This window comes from Gigantopelta aegis, chromosome 3 (assembly GCF_016097555.1).
Source record: "Gigantopelta aegis isolate Gae_Host chromosome 3, Gae_host_genome, whole genome shotgun sequence".
NCBI lineage: Eukaryota > Metazoa > Mollusca > Gastropoda > Neomphalida > Peltospiridae > Gigantopelta > Gigantopelta aegis.
The window spans coordinates 33,406,213-33,422,702 of NC_054701.1; the positions used below are offsets into that span (position 1 = coordinate 33,406,213).

The 16,490-nt window shown below is 37.8% G+C and overlaps 1 protein-coding gene across 2 annotated transcripts in view; it reads right to left on the reverse strand.

The window, feature by feature from the left end:
- The window catches only part of LOC121367911, a 128,650-nt gene that overhangs the window by 100,147 nt on the left and 12,013 nt on the right, over positions 1–16,490 (reverse strand). For both annotated transcript variants that reach the window (XM_041492362.1, XM_041492361.1), the window contains exon 3: positions 11,226–11,273. In XM_041492362.1, coding sequence (XP_041348296.1) covers positions 11,226–11,273 — 48 coding nt within the window. The remainder of the gene's footprint in view (positions 1–11,225; positions 11,274–16,490) is intronic.

The window sequence follows — 16,490 nt, forward strand, 5'->3', positions numbered from 1 at the left end:
ATCATCATCACCGATATCAGCCAAAGTTTCATACATATTGCTGATCGGGACCGAACGTAGTTCGATCTTTTTCAGTCTACCAGACAGTACGTCTGTCTTAGGGAGGAGACTAGTGCTCGACCTATTTGGGGGATACTTAGAATCATAATTACTCTTGGGTTTCAATTTCCTTGTGCTGGAGAGTAACTGTTTCTTTTTGTGCTGCTTTCTGCACTTGTTTTTGTGCCTTCTCAGTGTCAGACAGTTTTCTGTACTTGGCTTCGTCACAGTGCCAGGTTAGGTCTGTGTTGACTGCAACACTTTTAGTAGCGACTTTGGCAGCAGCTGCATATGACTTGTCAGCCACTGTCGGTGTTGTCTCCACCAACCTTCCGGCATCCATGAAGAATATTTTATTTTGTACTTTCACCTGTTTTTCCAGTTTCCACCGTGGACACTTGCGAGTATGCACATGTTGCCATGGTCAAACAGACCACAACGAGCACATGTCAGTTTGCCACGACATGTGTTCTGATCATGGCCGAACCTCTGGCATTTCAAGCAACGCAAGGGGTTTGGAATAAAGGGTTCAATAGGGATATTAAGGTAACCAGCTTTGACAGAATGGGGAAGGGTAATATTGTAATGTATCAAAGTGTCCATAGAGCTTAGCTCATTGTTGAATACTGGGGGTGAAAAACAGATAATACTGTTAGTAGGGCATTAACCACAATGGGGGAGGTAACCAACAAAATCGCCACAGCAGGGCAGTGGCCATATATATATATCATATTCATAAGTATGTATGTTAGTACCCACTCAGAGAAAGTCCAGGAACTTTTAAAATATTTGCAGACAATTAGACTGGGAGCAAGTAGAGTGGTGGTAAAGGCACGACGAGTAATGTCTAAAGAAAGACATGCATCCAACAGGTCCATGGAGAGAGATCGATGCAGAGTTGTGGTTGTTGTGTATGATGCCCACATAAACCGTTACCATGGTGCAAAGTAACAGTACATCAAGAGGTAGGTGTTACGATTTCAACTACAAAGGGTATTGTAGTCGTAACCCATGTGTATATATGCATGTATACACCAAATGTGGAGGAAATCATGCACATATATACTGTCATAGCAGAAATAACTACACACCTAGAGGATTTACCAACATGTAGCTTTTTCGGGCTGGCGCCACTAGTGGAAGTGCACGCTCCTTTAACCCAAGGGGTTCCCAGGGAAGGGGGAGGTTTATAGGACCTAGGTTGTTTCCCAGTACACGTAGATTATTTATGCCAGTTACTACAGTCTTACACGTTACAATACATTGATTCGGAATTGGGCTTTGGGTTCCAGTCAGGCTTTAGGATACCATATGTAGGACCTAGGGTAAAAACTAACACAAAAAACATACAGTCAGCCATGATGAGACACAAAGCAAGTTAAATAAGGCAATAGAGGCAGGAAGGATAGCATGGCCTTTTGATCACAGACCAATTTCCAATTTAAGTAGTTTAGCAATTGGGGTAGTTCCTAAAGCAACCGAGTGGGGGGAGGGGAGGTGGAGTCTGATTACAGATGTGTTATTTCCTACAGGCAGCAGCGTTAATGAATTCATTGAACCATTAGCCTGTTCAGTAAAATACACATCATTTGAACTGGCAGGTACTAAGTTTGCTAAATGGATATCAAGTCAGCTTTCTGATTTATTCTGGGGACTTCGATCTTTTAGGTTTCCAATTCAATGCGAAATATTACATAGATAAATGTCTTCACATGGGCTGTCCTATATAATGTTCATTGTTTGAAAAATGTGCACTATTTCTGCAGTGGGCAGTTCAACAAAAACTAGAAAATTAAGTCTTGTCCACTACCTTGATGATTTTATTTTTGCAGGGCCTGGGGACACAAAGGATTGTGAAATCCTTATGGATTTTAGCAATGTTTGTGAGGACTTGGGGGTACACATAGCCGGGGGGAAAACCTGTCGCCCAACCACTTAATTAGTTTTCTAAGGTTTGGTTATTAATATACAAGAGATACCAGAGGATAAAGTGACATATTTGAAAGCACTATTGTTGTTGTGTTTGGGGAGAAAGAAAGTTACATTAAAATAATTGCAAGCACTGGTGGGATCCTTAAACTTCTTCAGTCGGTCAGTTCCGAATGCCAGGGCGTTTAACAGGCATTTGTATGATGCAACGTGTGGGGTTGGGCAACCACATCACTTTATAAGAGTAAAAGAAAGAAAGAAATGTTTTATTTAACAACGCACCAAACACATTTTATTTACGGTTATATGGTGTCAGACAAATGGTTAAGGACCACACAGATTTTGAGAGGAAACCCGCTGTCGCCACTACATGGGCTACTCTTTCCGATTGGCAGCAAAGGATCTTTTAGTTGCGCTTCCCACAGGCAGGATAGCACAAACCATGGCCTTTGTTGAACCAGTTATGGATCACTGGTCGGTGCAAGTGGTTTACACCTACCCACTGAGCCTTGCGGAGCACTCACTCAGGGTTTGGAGTCGGTATCTGGATTAAAAATCCCATGCCTCGACTGGGATCCGAACCCAGTACCTGCCTAACCACGACGGTTTATAAGAGTAACTGCCAGGATGCGCGAAGATATAGAAATGTGGCTAAAATGTTTGCAAGCTCTAAACGAGAAATGTTACTTACAAATTACTGACTGGCGTCATAACAATGTTCTGCAGCTGTTGACGGAGATTTGGTTGTGGGGCTTATTTTCAAGGCCAGTGGGTATTTTTTCAATGGGTTTCACATTGGAGTGGGCTCACAATCATGAAAGAAATTAAATTTTTAGAGTTGGTACCTGTAGTCCTTGCCATACAAATTTGGGGTAGTCATTTTCATAATAAAATGCTGGTAATGCACATAGATAATGAACCACTGGCGGCAGTAATTAATTCCAAAAATGTCGTCACTCATTAGAAACCTGGTTTTAATATTGTTGCAAAATAAAATTAGCTTCCGCCAATAACACTTGGCAAGGCTGGACAATAAAATATCGGATTCCGTTTCTCGCAAACAGTGGTTGAGATTCCAATATTTGGCACCAGAGGCGGACACGTGGCCAGCGGAAGTACCAGCAAAATGTGCAAATCTGCTATACAACTTGAACTTGAGGGCAGCAGTTGCGGACAGCACTCGCACAACATATGACAGGGGATATAATTTATTTAGAAATTTTTGTACAGAACTTAAAGTAACATGTTACCGGCCACCAACACTAGAACAGGTCGTGCAGTTTGTAGCTTATATGTCAATAAAGGGTTTCTCATTTCCCACTGCCGAATCTTATTTAGGAGGTCTTTCATTTAAATGCAATGTTTCTAGCATTAAAGATTTTACACTTTTTGGTAAGGAAATTGCTCGAAGGTTTTCGTAGGTCCAGACCAACTAGGGATACAAGACAAAAATAGTGAACATACTTCCCATCATTTGCAGGGACACATACGAGAGAAAAGCTATTGGCAACAGCATACACATTGGCCTTCTTTTGGGTCTTAAGGGTTGGGGAAATAGCGCATGCAGTATGACAAATATACGCCATGCTTTACACAAACCAGATTTGGTAATAAACAACACTCAGGCTATTCACCTCAACACACGTCATTCTAACAAGTATGAAAAGGGTATCACTATTGTGATCCCACAAAATAAAGGCGATATAGCTATACTGCTGAGCACAAAAAAAAAACTTAGCAGTGCGAACAGCAAATGAAGACCCTTTCTTTTGCCATTTTTGGGAGACGCTCTCACCCGTTACCAATTCACAGCAGTACTGAAGAAAGCTCTGGAAGTGCTTAGTTCAAATCCCATTAGTTTCGCATAGGGGCGACACAATGGTAGCAATACGGGCGGGGATCATCTGATGAAGAAATTCAGGTAGCAGGGAGATGGAAATCCTCTGCATTTAAATCATATAAAATTTATTATAAGAATTCCCTGCCTATCAACATAACTACACAAGTTCAGCCATTTATTCCAAATTTCATGATATTTACTCAAATATAATTTAATCATCTTATTAGATAAATACTCCATTTGGTGCGTCTCTTCCTCCCTGGTGAAAAGAACTTTCTTCTGTGCAAGACAACGACCAGGCGGCACCAATCTAGAGCCCCAAGGGCTAGACTAGGTTGTACCATTTGGTGGCAGTGGCAAGGAAATAGTGGAGAGAGGTGGAAAGAAGGGTGACTGTTTAAATAGATATGTAGGCTCCACCTCAATTTATATTTTTGTATTGCAGGGGGAATGATATATGTAATGTTCCAGTAGGAAATTTGAGATTCGTCATGTTGCTGACAATAGCATTTCTATCTAGCATTCTCCCTTGTCAAACTTGAAGGCAGCCAGGGACTGAAAAAGTCATGGAAGCTGCCAGGAAGTGCATCAACAGTGCATCTGCTAAAACTATACTCATGCAGGGGATGTTACGTTAAGTATCCTGATATCAGACTGGACCAGCCTGCAGTTTTCTTCCAGATGGGGTCCATCTTTCACATTTAGAGATGGACATTTTCTTAATACCATAAAAGGGGCGTTTGAAACTTTTATTACCTCAGCTCCTGCACCTATTATGATGGCGGTGGGCTTCAGGACATGCACACCGGTGGTCCTTTGCCCATGTGGCATATGGCGCTACACTGGATCAATATTTAACATTTATTGGGGAGAGGTATACTGGGCTGCTGTTACAATTATTTTATTGCCTGCTCTATGACAGAGCGAGCAGTAAATGTGTATTCTATACTGGGGCGATAACTTATTGATTTATTTGATGACATTGTTCGCTCTACTTGGTTTTAATATACGAGGGGCCGCTGTTCGCAGGGCCTCTCGAATATAGTTTGTTTTAATATGTGAGGGGAAGTCGTTCACGGGGTCCGTCGACACTTGCGTATATTGTTGGTATTAATGTTTTTGTTTTTGATTGATATTCTTAATACGAGAGGACGGCTGTTCACAGGGCCCCCTAGAATCTTGCCCTATATTGAATTATGCTAGGAGCCACTATTCATAGAATGAATGAATGAATTAATGCTTAATGATACCTCAGCACGAAAAATACATCGGTTATTGGGTGTCAAACTATGGTAAACGGAAACAATATAAACAACATCAATATAAAAATTCAACAGTTAAATAAAAACAAGAGTGCAAAGAACTGTGCAAAAAATACAAATATCACAGACAGACAAAAGGTAAAATTTAAAATAAAAGTCAGTTCCACGGGAAAATTGTAAAAGCATTCCATCACCCCTCTTTGTCAAAAAATGTATTTTCTGCTATTCACAGGCTTGTTTGATATTGTTTTGAATTTGTTTGATATTGTTTTGAATTGATTGTTTCTGTGTGTCATTTTGCCTTTTGTGACGGTACGCCACATTTTGGTGGAGTGTCCTCATCTCAAAAAAAAATAGAAAAGATATATTTGCTCAGAGAAATGTGATGGAATCATTTCGATTCCATCCAGAACTTACATTACAGTTTCTACGTCATACTGACTTTTAATGTAAATTTTAATTTTATCTATCTGTGATATTTGTATTTTTGCAGTCCTTTACACTGTGTTTTTATTTAAATCTTGAATTTTTATATTGATGTGATTCAACATTTAATGTTTGGCTTTTACCATAGTGTGACACCCAATAGCCGATGTAGTTTTCGTGCTGGGGTGTCGTTAAACATTCATTCATTCATTTTGCCTTTTGTGGTCGTCAGTATTGTTTTTTTTAATCTAGCTGTGGTCAATATAAAGCCAAACTTGGGAGGATGGGAAACAATTACAATGTAAATAGTGATAGGTGTTAGTTATTTTGTTTAAATTAGTCTCTAGAGTAACCATTTGATTTCCCCTGCGTGTGCTGTAACCTCTCCGTGGTGCAGGGGTGTAACATTCTCTTTGAGAATGGCCAATACAGCACAAAATTGAAGTTTTGAGTAAAATTCAGTATCCGTAAAATTCTGTGATATTTGTGTTTTTGCACAGTTCTTTACACTGTTTTTGTTTGTCTTGAATTTTTATATTGATGTTGATCATCACTTTATATATTTGCATTACCATAGTTTGACACCCAATAGCCGATGTATTGTTCGTGCTGGGGTGTCGTTAAACATTCATTCATTCCATTTGATTTTACCATGATTGAACCAAAAGACAGTTGGATGTCAACAGTTAGACCGATAGGCGTAGGCGTAGGCGGTTTTAGGGACATATTTTTAGGCTTAGTGACACTGAAGTTCTGAATACGACTGACTTTAATCAAACGTATATTCACGCCACTTCTTCCTGTGATGCTGTGCAAAAATATCCTTGCCGACTACCCCGCCACCCGCCACCCCCCAGGACACTTCGTACATGATATCTATTATATCCACCCCCGTTTGAGAAACATCAAAATTGTCACCAGGTATTAATACCATTCTCTCCCAAAGCAGGTCGGAAAACGGGCTTGGAATGGACGTGCCTGAACCTTAAATATATGGGCAGATTAATACAGGACCAGGCACAGATCTGTAACACAGAAACCAGAACGTGCTATTTTTGAAAGAGTAATTCCTTGCCAATAAATAAGGAAAATAATAATGCCATATCAGGGCTCGAAATAAAAAATAAAATATGACCTGCTGTTATTGTTTAAAGATAGCAGGCCAAACGAAATATGTCCTGCTAAAACAAATATGGCCTGCCGGAAATAAAGACAGCATGAAGAGAGTAGAGGGTTTGGGATACAGCCTTTTTTTTATAATAAAGGGCACCATTCACTTCCATATGTGTCCAAAAATAAAGTTTAATTGCGATACTCAACATTTATATTTTTCTGATGTATAATATTTAAAGTCTGTTGAAGGGACATTCCCGAGTTTGCTGTATTGTAAGATGTTTCCGACTAATAAAATATTTCTACGATTAAATTTATATATTAAATATATTTTCTGGTTTAGAATATCAGTGTCTGTATATTCAATGTGTTTCTGATCGTCTTAATATTTGTAAGAAGCCCAAACTGGATTTTGTCTTCAAATAATTTCGTACGTACGAAAAAATCTTTTTTAGGAAATAAAATGAAATTTAACCTAGTACAAATATTATAATGATCAGAAACACGTTTAATATACAGCCATTAATATTTTATGCAGAAAAATATATTTGATATGTAATTATAGTCGTCAAAAAGTCTCTGTTAGTCGATAACATCTTAAAATCTGCAGCAAACTCAGGAATGTCCAAACTTTTGTTCAGCAAATATCACTGACAAAAACGTTATGACTTTCTTTCATCTGTCAACAAAGGGGTGGTTACAGACACTACATTGGTACTATAACACCATGCTAAAGTATAAAAAAAAACCCTACAAAAACACAAGCTAAATCAAAAGTTATTTATTCTTTTAATGTATACCAACAAGTTAATGGTGTAATTATTATTGTAAAACTTAAATATTTTATCTTTGCCATTATGGTATGCCATATCCATAAAATATTTCACACTTCATTTCTGTTTGTATTGGCAAATCATAGTAGATCTAACTAGAGGCTATTTCAATAAAAGTATGTCCATTTAACTATTGGAAAATGTACCAATAGGAATTATAATTTCAAGTTTATGCGTATGACATTAGCTTCTTTCTCTTTCATGTTAAGGTTACGGACACTACAATCTTATACCAGGAAAGATTTGACTAAAATATTTCCCCCCTCAAATTTCACCTCAAACCGTAAAACAGAAAGTAATACTGGTAATTTGCAAATATATATCATATTCATATGAAATGTATAGCTTACTGGTACTACTGTTGACATTTAATCATTTACATTTTGGCAAGTTACATTTTACCATAACGTTTCTGAAATGTGATGGAATCCTTTTGATTCCATCTAGAACTTTTATTACAATTTCTAATCGATACTAACTTTTATAATTTTGATCTTCCCTATTTGTGATATTTGTATTTTTTGCAGTTCTTTACACTGATTTTATTTGACTCTTGAATGTTAAATATTGATGTTGATCATCACATTATTTTTGCATTTACCATAGTTTGACACCTATTAGCCTATGCATTTTTCGTGCTGGGGTGTCGTTAAACATATATTCTATGTTTGGTTACGGAAACTACAGATAATCCTTACTGAATGTAAAGGACCCTATAGTAGTATGCTATTGGTAGGATACTATATTCAATAGTATGTCTCATTGTGAACTTAATTTATTATGCAAGTTAAAATGTTGCTAAACACAATTCAGAAATATGTTCAAAATGAGGAATGTCCTACTAGTAATAATTTTGTTATTTTTAGGGATGAATGCTGCATAAAATAACAATTACTAATTCCGCTATATCATTTATATTTGTTCTTATTTTAGCATGCTGTAGCGTTACGAAATAAAATACAAGAAACCTTAAGTACATATGTTGGTTTTTTGCGGGCTACGGACACTAGTTACAGACACTACAGATCCACGCTCAGTGTGTATTATTTTCAAATTATTCAGCTACTTCACATTTCTATTACGTTGCAGTTTCCCCGTACATCTGGCTTCTAAACCTCAATTTAATATAGAATTCGTTTAATCTTGTCTAAAATTATTAGATGGATACGGACACTTAATTTTGTTAAATTTGTGTAACATTAAATAATATTGCACTTTTTATTCCTAAATCAAAGAAAGTAATTAATTGTGAGAAAATTCAGTGCAACATGGTTTAATTTCACTTAATTTTTAAAGATTTATTGTCCATATAGCATAAGGTATAGACTGTCTTTGAAAAAAGCATAAAGAACTAGTACATTTACATAAATTGCAATAACGTTTGACCAATTTTTTACAAATAAAATAACTCACATTTTAAAGAGAATTAAATTGTCGCAAACAACTGTCATTTGAATATAAAACATGTTCAATATATTTTACAACAAAGAGATGATTTCAGTGAACATTAAAATGGAAATCTATTTCGACAAAAAGTACCCTGATTTGACCCACTAATTGACTCAGTGTGCAACGTTTATCGAAATGAGAGACCTGAAATAGTCCACACCGTTAGGTATGACACATATGCATTAACGCAAACCAAACAGTGATGTGTTGGGACACAATATTTAATTGTAGGATAGCTTAAACCCACGCTTGCGGAGGGTCCTACCGACAATAAAATGGGCGGAACTTCAAGCCAGAGATAATGATCACGTGATCTAAGTCTAGCGACACGGTCACATTCTATGAGTCATAATTAAACACATACACGTGGCCTCAGAGAAAGAAAGCTGTACTCACGCAACGTTAGAATGAAGAACCACATTCCCAGGTGTGTTTTTTTATCATTTAGATTAGAAATAAAGATGTTCCACAACAGAATCCTAAATATCTCGTGCAGAGTTGCGAGTCTTCGGTTTTAGATTTTCTTTTACCAACTGTTCTGCGTGGACAACGCGGATCTTCATAAAATGTCACCGAGGTAAAATCGCGACCAATGTTTTCATTCCAGTCTAAGATGGCTAGGTTACTTCTTCGTTTATATTCCTTGTAGGAGAAGGAAATGCGTTTGTCATGGAATACCAGACAAGCATTGTTGAAGGACGCTTACGCAATTCTTCTGACCCATCACCATCATCACTTATGCGTTTCTTTGACTTTGGCATGGTTATTCACCACCACACTATTACTATGCTGCGATTGTTAGTTCATTATTAGTTACCGTCCCCAGTTCTAGCTAATTACTCAGTAAAACATTTCTAAAGTAAAGAAAAATGTTATTGCATTAGTAAATAAGCATTTGGATCATGCAGTACAAATGTATTTTCCTGTGTAAAATGAAACAATTTGGGAAACATCTGTTAGTATTTCATTTATGGGTATATCCTTAACTACATCCTGTCTTTCACAGAAATGAAACATTTTTCAACACAAAATGAATTCCACTATATCTAATATTTAGTATGTATATAGACAGATGCCGGTATTTAGCACGATTTATGGTGGAAATTAAGCTGACGTTTACATAATTTTGTAATTTTAATGCATCTATATTGTTTAAATCATGAAAATAACCCTCTCAATCAATTTGTCATACCAAACTTATGCAGAAAAATTGTATCATTTGTCTCTGTATGACAAAAGTTAAGATAATTATCGATTTTCATCAAAATCTAATATGGCCCCAAACGGACCACATGGGACAATAATTAGTTTTGGGAACATCAAATTTGATTTACTAGACACTGAGGATTACAAAAAAGTAAGTTAAAAAAATATATCATGAGGGTGCATGGGAACCCCGTTTTCCTACTCGACTACTATGACTACCCTAGTTCCGCACAAAATTCGAGTACTTTTTTTTATAGGTACCCCATACATGTTTCAAGCACAAGGCTACGTGACACAGTGGTACTAGATGAAATAAAATTGCATTTTTTTACCCAGATGAACGTTTTTTTTTTTGTACAACCAACACACTCACATTTATCACCAGTCACAGGACTTGTGGTGTTCACTTCTCTACCAAATGTTGCACCTCGAACTTTGACCCAGCGAGAAGTTATTTGGTTTAGTACTATCTGATATGGACAACCACAATCACAGTTGTACTACCTAATCCCAAGTTATCATTGATTTGTGCACTCCTTACAGTTCATGCTTTAATATCTGTTGTAAGTCAACATGTATTCCAGTTTCGCCCGTATTAACATGGCATAAAATGACTGTATCCACATGTTATATGTATATGTTTGTCTTTTCATGAAAATTCGTTTTGACTTGATACTTGCTTCGAAACTGTACAATATATTGTGTCTTAAATGTTTGGAAACAAAAACATACGTTGGCGATCGAATATAGCCAAATTCAAATATACTTTGCCAACATTTACTGGTATGTCGTGAATGTCTTCTGTGGTAGAAAAAATATCACCAAAAAGATAATTATTTTGATCCTTATAATAAAACCATGTAACCTTTAGTTGATGTTACATCACACATTAAACTGTTTATTTACTAAAGAACAACAACAGATGTTCATTCAATTTAATGGCATTGATATGTCGTTTTTCTTTCTTTTCTTTTTTTTAGTGGGGGGGGGGGGGGGGGGGGGGGGGGGGGGGGTTCACGTTCGAGAAATAATGCGGTTCTTGGCAGAAGATGTTTTATCCCAGTACACTGAAACGTACATGTATGATGGAAATATATATATTATAGAATAAAAGCTTCAATTACTTACATCGAACCACCAGGCGTCGTCTTCTTCCTCACTTCGAAAGTGTTTCGTCTGGAAATGACACATATGAACCGATATACTTTTTGTTTTATTCTGACTGCATAATATTTGATAAATCACTAACATCTTTGTAAACTAATACCCGATACGTTACCTTATCAAATGTGACTACATCAATGTCAACATTACAAAGAGAACCTAAATTCACGATTTTGTTTCTCCGTGGCTCAAGGAAGTTTCCCCACCAAATTTAATATGAAATGGTCAAGCAGTGTTAAACATATTACAGTTTACATGCATTTCTAAAGAAAACCCACCTCTAATAAACTTTCCCCTACCCCAGGTGACAACTCATTAAAAATTCATATATATATATATATATATATATATATATATATATATATATATATATATATATATATATATATATATATATATATATACCCAAAGGCAAAAGTTATTGTGACACACAAAAGACAAAGATAATATGTTTTTATTGTCGTGTATGAAACGTTATAACATGGAAAGAGATATGTCCGAAGGTATGGAATCGGCCAATAGTCCATGAAAAGGGCGCACCTGGCATATGCAAATGTGCCACATCACTAGATGGGGTCCAGAGCGAAGTTCACACAGTCAGTAGCAAGTGTGTCCACCTTGAGCATTGATACAGACCTGGCACCGTCGTTTCATTTAGGCCACTAAACGCTGGAGAAAGTTCCTGGGAATACCATTCTGAGGAAGAATCAGCTGGAGTTCCTGCAGTGTTGTTGGAGGATTTGGAAGATGTCACTCCATTTCATCCCAGACATGTTCGATTGGTGACAAATCCGGGTTGTTTTGTTGACATCGTTGCCATAAGTGCCATATGGTGTTTCTGTAGACGTTGAATTGACGTACGACGTCACGCTGCGAGGTCCCATATTCAAGCATCCCTATGATTCGCCATCTGTCATGTTCACTGAGGTGTGGCATGACGAAGTTGCATCAAACAGTTCAGTAATGGTGTTTTTCTGACTTCTGGACTTCTGAAGGCTGCACAGAGTGGCAGTGATTTGCGACGGAATGTCTGGCCTTTTATGATGAACCCTGGACAAGATTTCTCCCGAATATTCCATGTTTCTTTCACAAAGCATGCAATCGCTTAACAACTGCTTGGTTGTATTTCTTCGAGCTGTTTCATGCACATTTTCTCTGGTTTTCATCCATAAATCCATTCACAAATTGATTACTCCAAACAATACATGTCACAATAACTTTTGCCTTTTAGTATATATACTCTAAATGCTAGGGAAGAGTAGCGAACGGTGCAACATTTTAATATGTTCCTATGTGAGAAGGGAATGAATGAATGAATGAATGAATTAATGTTTAACGACATCCCAGATCGAAAAATACATCGGCTATTGGGTGGCAAACTATGGTAAATGATGTGAGAAGGGAATGACATAGCTAGTTCATGCCGTTACACAGTGATGTCCATGTCTGGACCTTTCCTTTAGATATAGAACATGACATGAGGTGTCTGTTTATGCATTAATACATGTGTATCCTTAGTGTTGATGACGACTGACATCAACGGTGTGGAGTTGTAAATATACAATGATAAGGATGTATTTACTTTAGCCTGAAGACACATTGCAGTTATGGAAGGTCCTCTACGGTCAGACAAAGTGTACACCAAGAGCTGATAGAACATAAGATGAGTAGTCCGTTGCCAAGGATATTGCCTTCAACAGCTACATTTGGTTTTTTGCTTTCGGTTACGCAAACTACGCCTGCTGGTTGCCGGTCTTCTTAAAAAACAAGGCACGACTTCCAGAGACCTACCCATCAGTACACGAGGCTTTCATGGAGGAGATGTTTGTCGTGCAACATGGTGACAAGAAATTCTCACTAATGACACTTGTTCAGAGCCAGAAGCACAGCATCAAGTTTCTGAAGGAGGATAGTGGAGCAAACGGTCCCTATGGTCAGCCAGAGGAGCAGGAGGTCGTCGAACTATCAAAACTTGGAAGTGCTAAGGGCTACTGATGAGTTTGAGAGTGCCTGTTTCTCTGCCTCAAACAACAAGGAAAGTGTTGGAGCACCTAGAGTCCTCAGCAGCGGAACAGAACAAGTTCTTCAATCACCTCAAAGCTCTATGCGGTCTTCTCAAGGACTCCTTTGGGGAAGCTCCAAACATCAGTAAAACCATGTTCACAGAATTCGTGAGGGACAATAGAAATAGCCTCCAAGGGCCAAGTTGTTCACATTCACCAAGAGGCCACCTGCAGATCTGAAGAAGAGGGCTGATTATATCTTTGCAAGCACGCCCTGATGCAAATATAGATGATTTATTTAAATATGAGAATCAGCGTGAACCTTCGTCCTTATCCGATCGAGGCAAGCTGTGGTCAGGAACCAAGTCAGATATTCTTGGCTGTCTATTATCTTGATAACAATGTTTTCGTAATTATAAAGTATTGTAATGTTACACACACACACACACACACACCCTATTTATTGCAGTTTTGAGATAAAGATTATATTTCTATGTGGCTTAATTCCGGAGTTATGGTCATTTTTATTTTAGCTAGAGCGGCAGCCATTTTTATTTGTTGACTATATGGTGTATACTATCAAATCAAATCCCATAGACGACAATAGTAACATATGTGGCTAAAATTCCTACCTGCAGCGTATCAATCGAAATAAATGCCATGTAAATAAATACTACCACCCATCACCCTTAAAGGGACATTCCTAAGTTTGCTGCATTGTAAGATGTTTCCGACTAATATAATAAACTTACATATTAAATATATTTTCTTGTTTAGAATATCAGTGTGTTTCTGGTCGTCTTAATATTAGTAAGGAGCCCAAACTGGATTCTGTTTTCAAATAATTTTGTACGTATGAAAAAATAATATTTTAGGAAATCAAATGAAAGTTAACCTAGTAAAAATATTAGAACGATCAGAAACACGTTTAATATACAGCCACTAATATTTTATGCAGAAAAATATATTTGATATGTAATTACAGTCGTTAAAAAGGCTCTTTTAGTGGATAACACCTTAAAAGTTGCAGCAAACTCAGGAATGTCCCTTTAAAGTGAATCAGAAAAAAACTGGGGGTCAAGCTGTTCATTTCTGAGATAACGGGTACCTCTATGTCTACCCTAGTTCCGCACAAAATTCGAGTACTTTTTTTTTAAAAGGTACCCCCATACATGTTTCAAGCACAAGGTTACTTGACACAGTGGAACTAGATGAAATAAAATTGCATATTTGTTTTACCCAGATGAAACTATATTTTTTACAACCAACACACTCACATTTATCACCAAACACAGGACTTGTGGTATTCACTTCTCTATCAAAAGTTGGGTGCACCTCGAACTTTGACCCAGTCGGAAGTTATTTGGTTTAGTACTACCTATAGAGCGACAGTGAGGCATCCAATAAACTGACAAATTAATACCCTGGGGTGGAAAACATAGGCCTGCAGACTTCGATCGTCTTTTTATGTGGCTTGGTTCCAGAGATATGGTCGTTTCTTGGCTAAACTAACCTGAAATATGACCTGGAAACAAAAAATGATATCCGAAAAGGACTCCTCACACCTAAAAACATACCAAAAGTGGTATTGCATAAGGATCTAGAGCTAACAGGAGCTGATATATGACCTTATTTTTTTTGCGGTGGCGGCCATATTGGATTTGTGCATCCCGGCCCAGTGTGGACTAACCCAACTTGTATGCGGTGATTTTTGAAAACCCCATGACCATACCTAACAGCATGCAAAATTGCAAAAAATTGTCACAAAGTGCATAATCTTCAATAATTTTGATGAATTCCCTTTCCGCTATAAAATAAAGACGGGAGTTAGTATCCTAAGTTAATTAAATAAAGCGGAAAGGAAACTGCCTTTCGTTTTCTTTACATTATAGTTAAATTTTCATGTGTACCACCAGACTTAAAATTTGATTTTCGAGGAATGCATTAACCTCACCGTGGTGCAGGGGTGAACATTATTTTATAGAATGGCCAATAAATGCACAACTCGTATGAGGCACCTTGTTTGCCGTGAGGTGCGACCCGTGAAGTGGATGATGGGATCCTGGTGGTTGAGTCGTGGTTAATGTCTGCAACTGAGTATATTGCCATTGACAATACACCACTTTGGCCTGGAGTTCATGTAGACGGGAGGTCAGGAATGGCCCAACCTGATCAATCGGCTGGTCATGCCAAGCTCAAGAGCAAACAATCTTTGTTTTGTTTATATTTTCAAGAACAAACATTGTTCAATTTAACTTTTGTATTTGTTGCTCTTGGGGCGGTGGCTAGGGTCAATCAGGTGCTTGATTATTTCATTGCCTGAGTATATCAAACATGTATCCCTGGCATGGTTGCCTGCTGGTTATCCGCAGCACCATGTCCCCTTGTTGGACTCGGTGGTGGGTGGGGAGCATGGTTGATGAATCTTTTTCCATACATTATGGCTTCAAACCATTCTAATACTCTTGATGGGACCCTGAAAAGGGTCCACACCGAGGTTTCAGATTCTTCATCATCTGATGAAGAATCTATGACTAATTCTTCAATTGTGAAGAAATCGAAGGTGGTAACGTTAGCTTCCTGGCCAAGGTTTCTGGTTATCAGTTCATCTGATGACGGAGCCTTTAAGAGGTTATCACCTTTTGCTGTTCAGAAAGGGCTTGTTGGCTTAGCTGGCGAGCCTAAAACTGTAAAAAAAACCACCTGAAAAATGGATCACTGTTAGTTGAATGCAGCACTGAGAGTCATTCAAAGTGCTTGTTGAAATCTATCAGTTTATGCAATATCTGCATCATTGTAATGCCACATTCCTCCCTAAACTCATCAAAGGGGGTGATCCGGTCTCGTGACTTGGAAGGTGTATGTGATGACGAAATTTGTGAAAATTTGTCATCACAGGGTGTTTCTGCTGTCAAGAGGATCAAGGTTCGTAGGAATAATGAATTAGTTCCTACGAATACCTTTATCCTAACTTTTGGAAAGCCAATTCTTCCACAGTCGGTTAAGGCTGGGTATTTACATATACCTGTTGAGCCTTACATACCAAATCCCTTGCGTTGTTTTAAGTGTCAGCAGTATGGTCATGGACAAAACACTTGTCGAAATAAATTGACTTGTGCTCGTTATGGTCAGGCTGATCATGAGAGCAAGTCTTGCAATAATGACATCAGCTGCATCAATTGCAAAGGAAGTCACTTTGCATACTCCCGAGAGTGTGCAAGGTGGA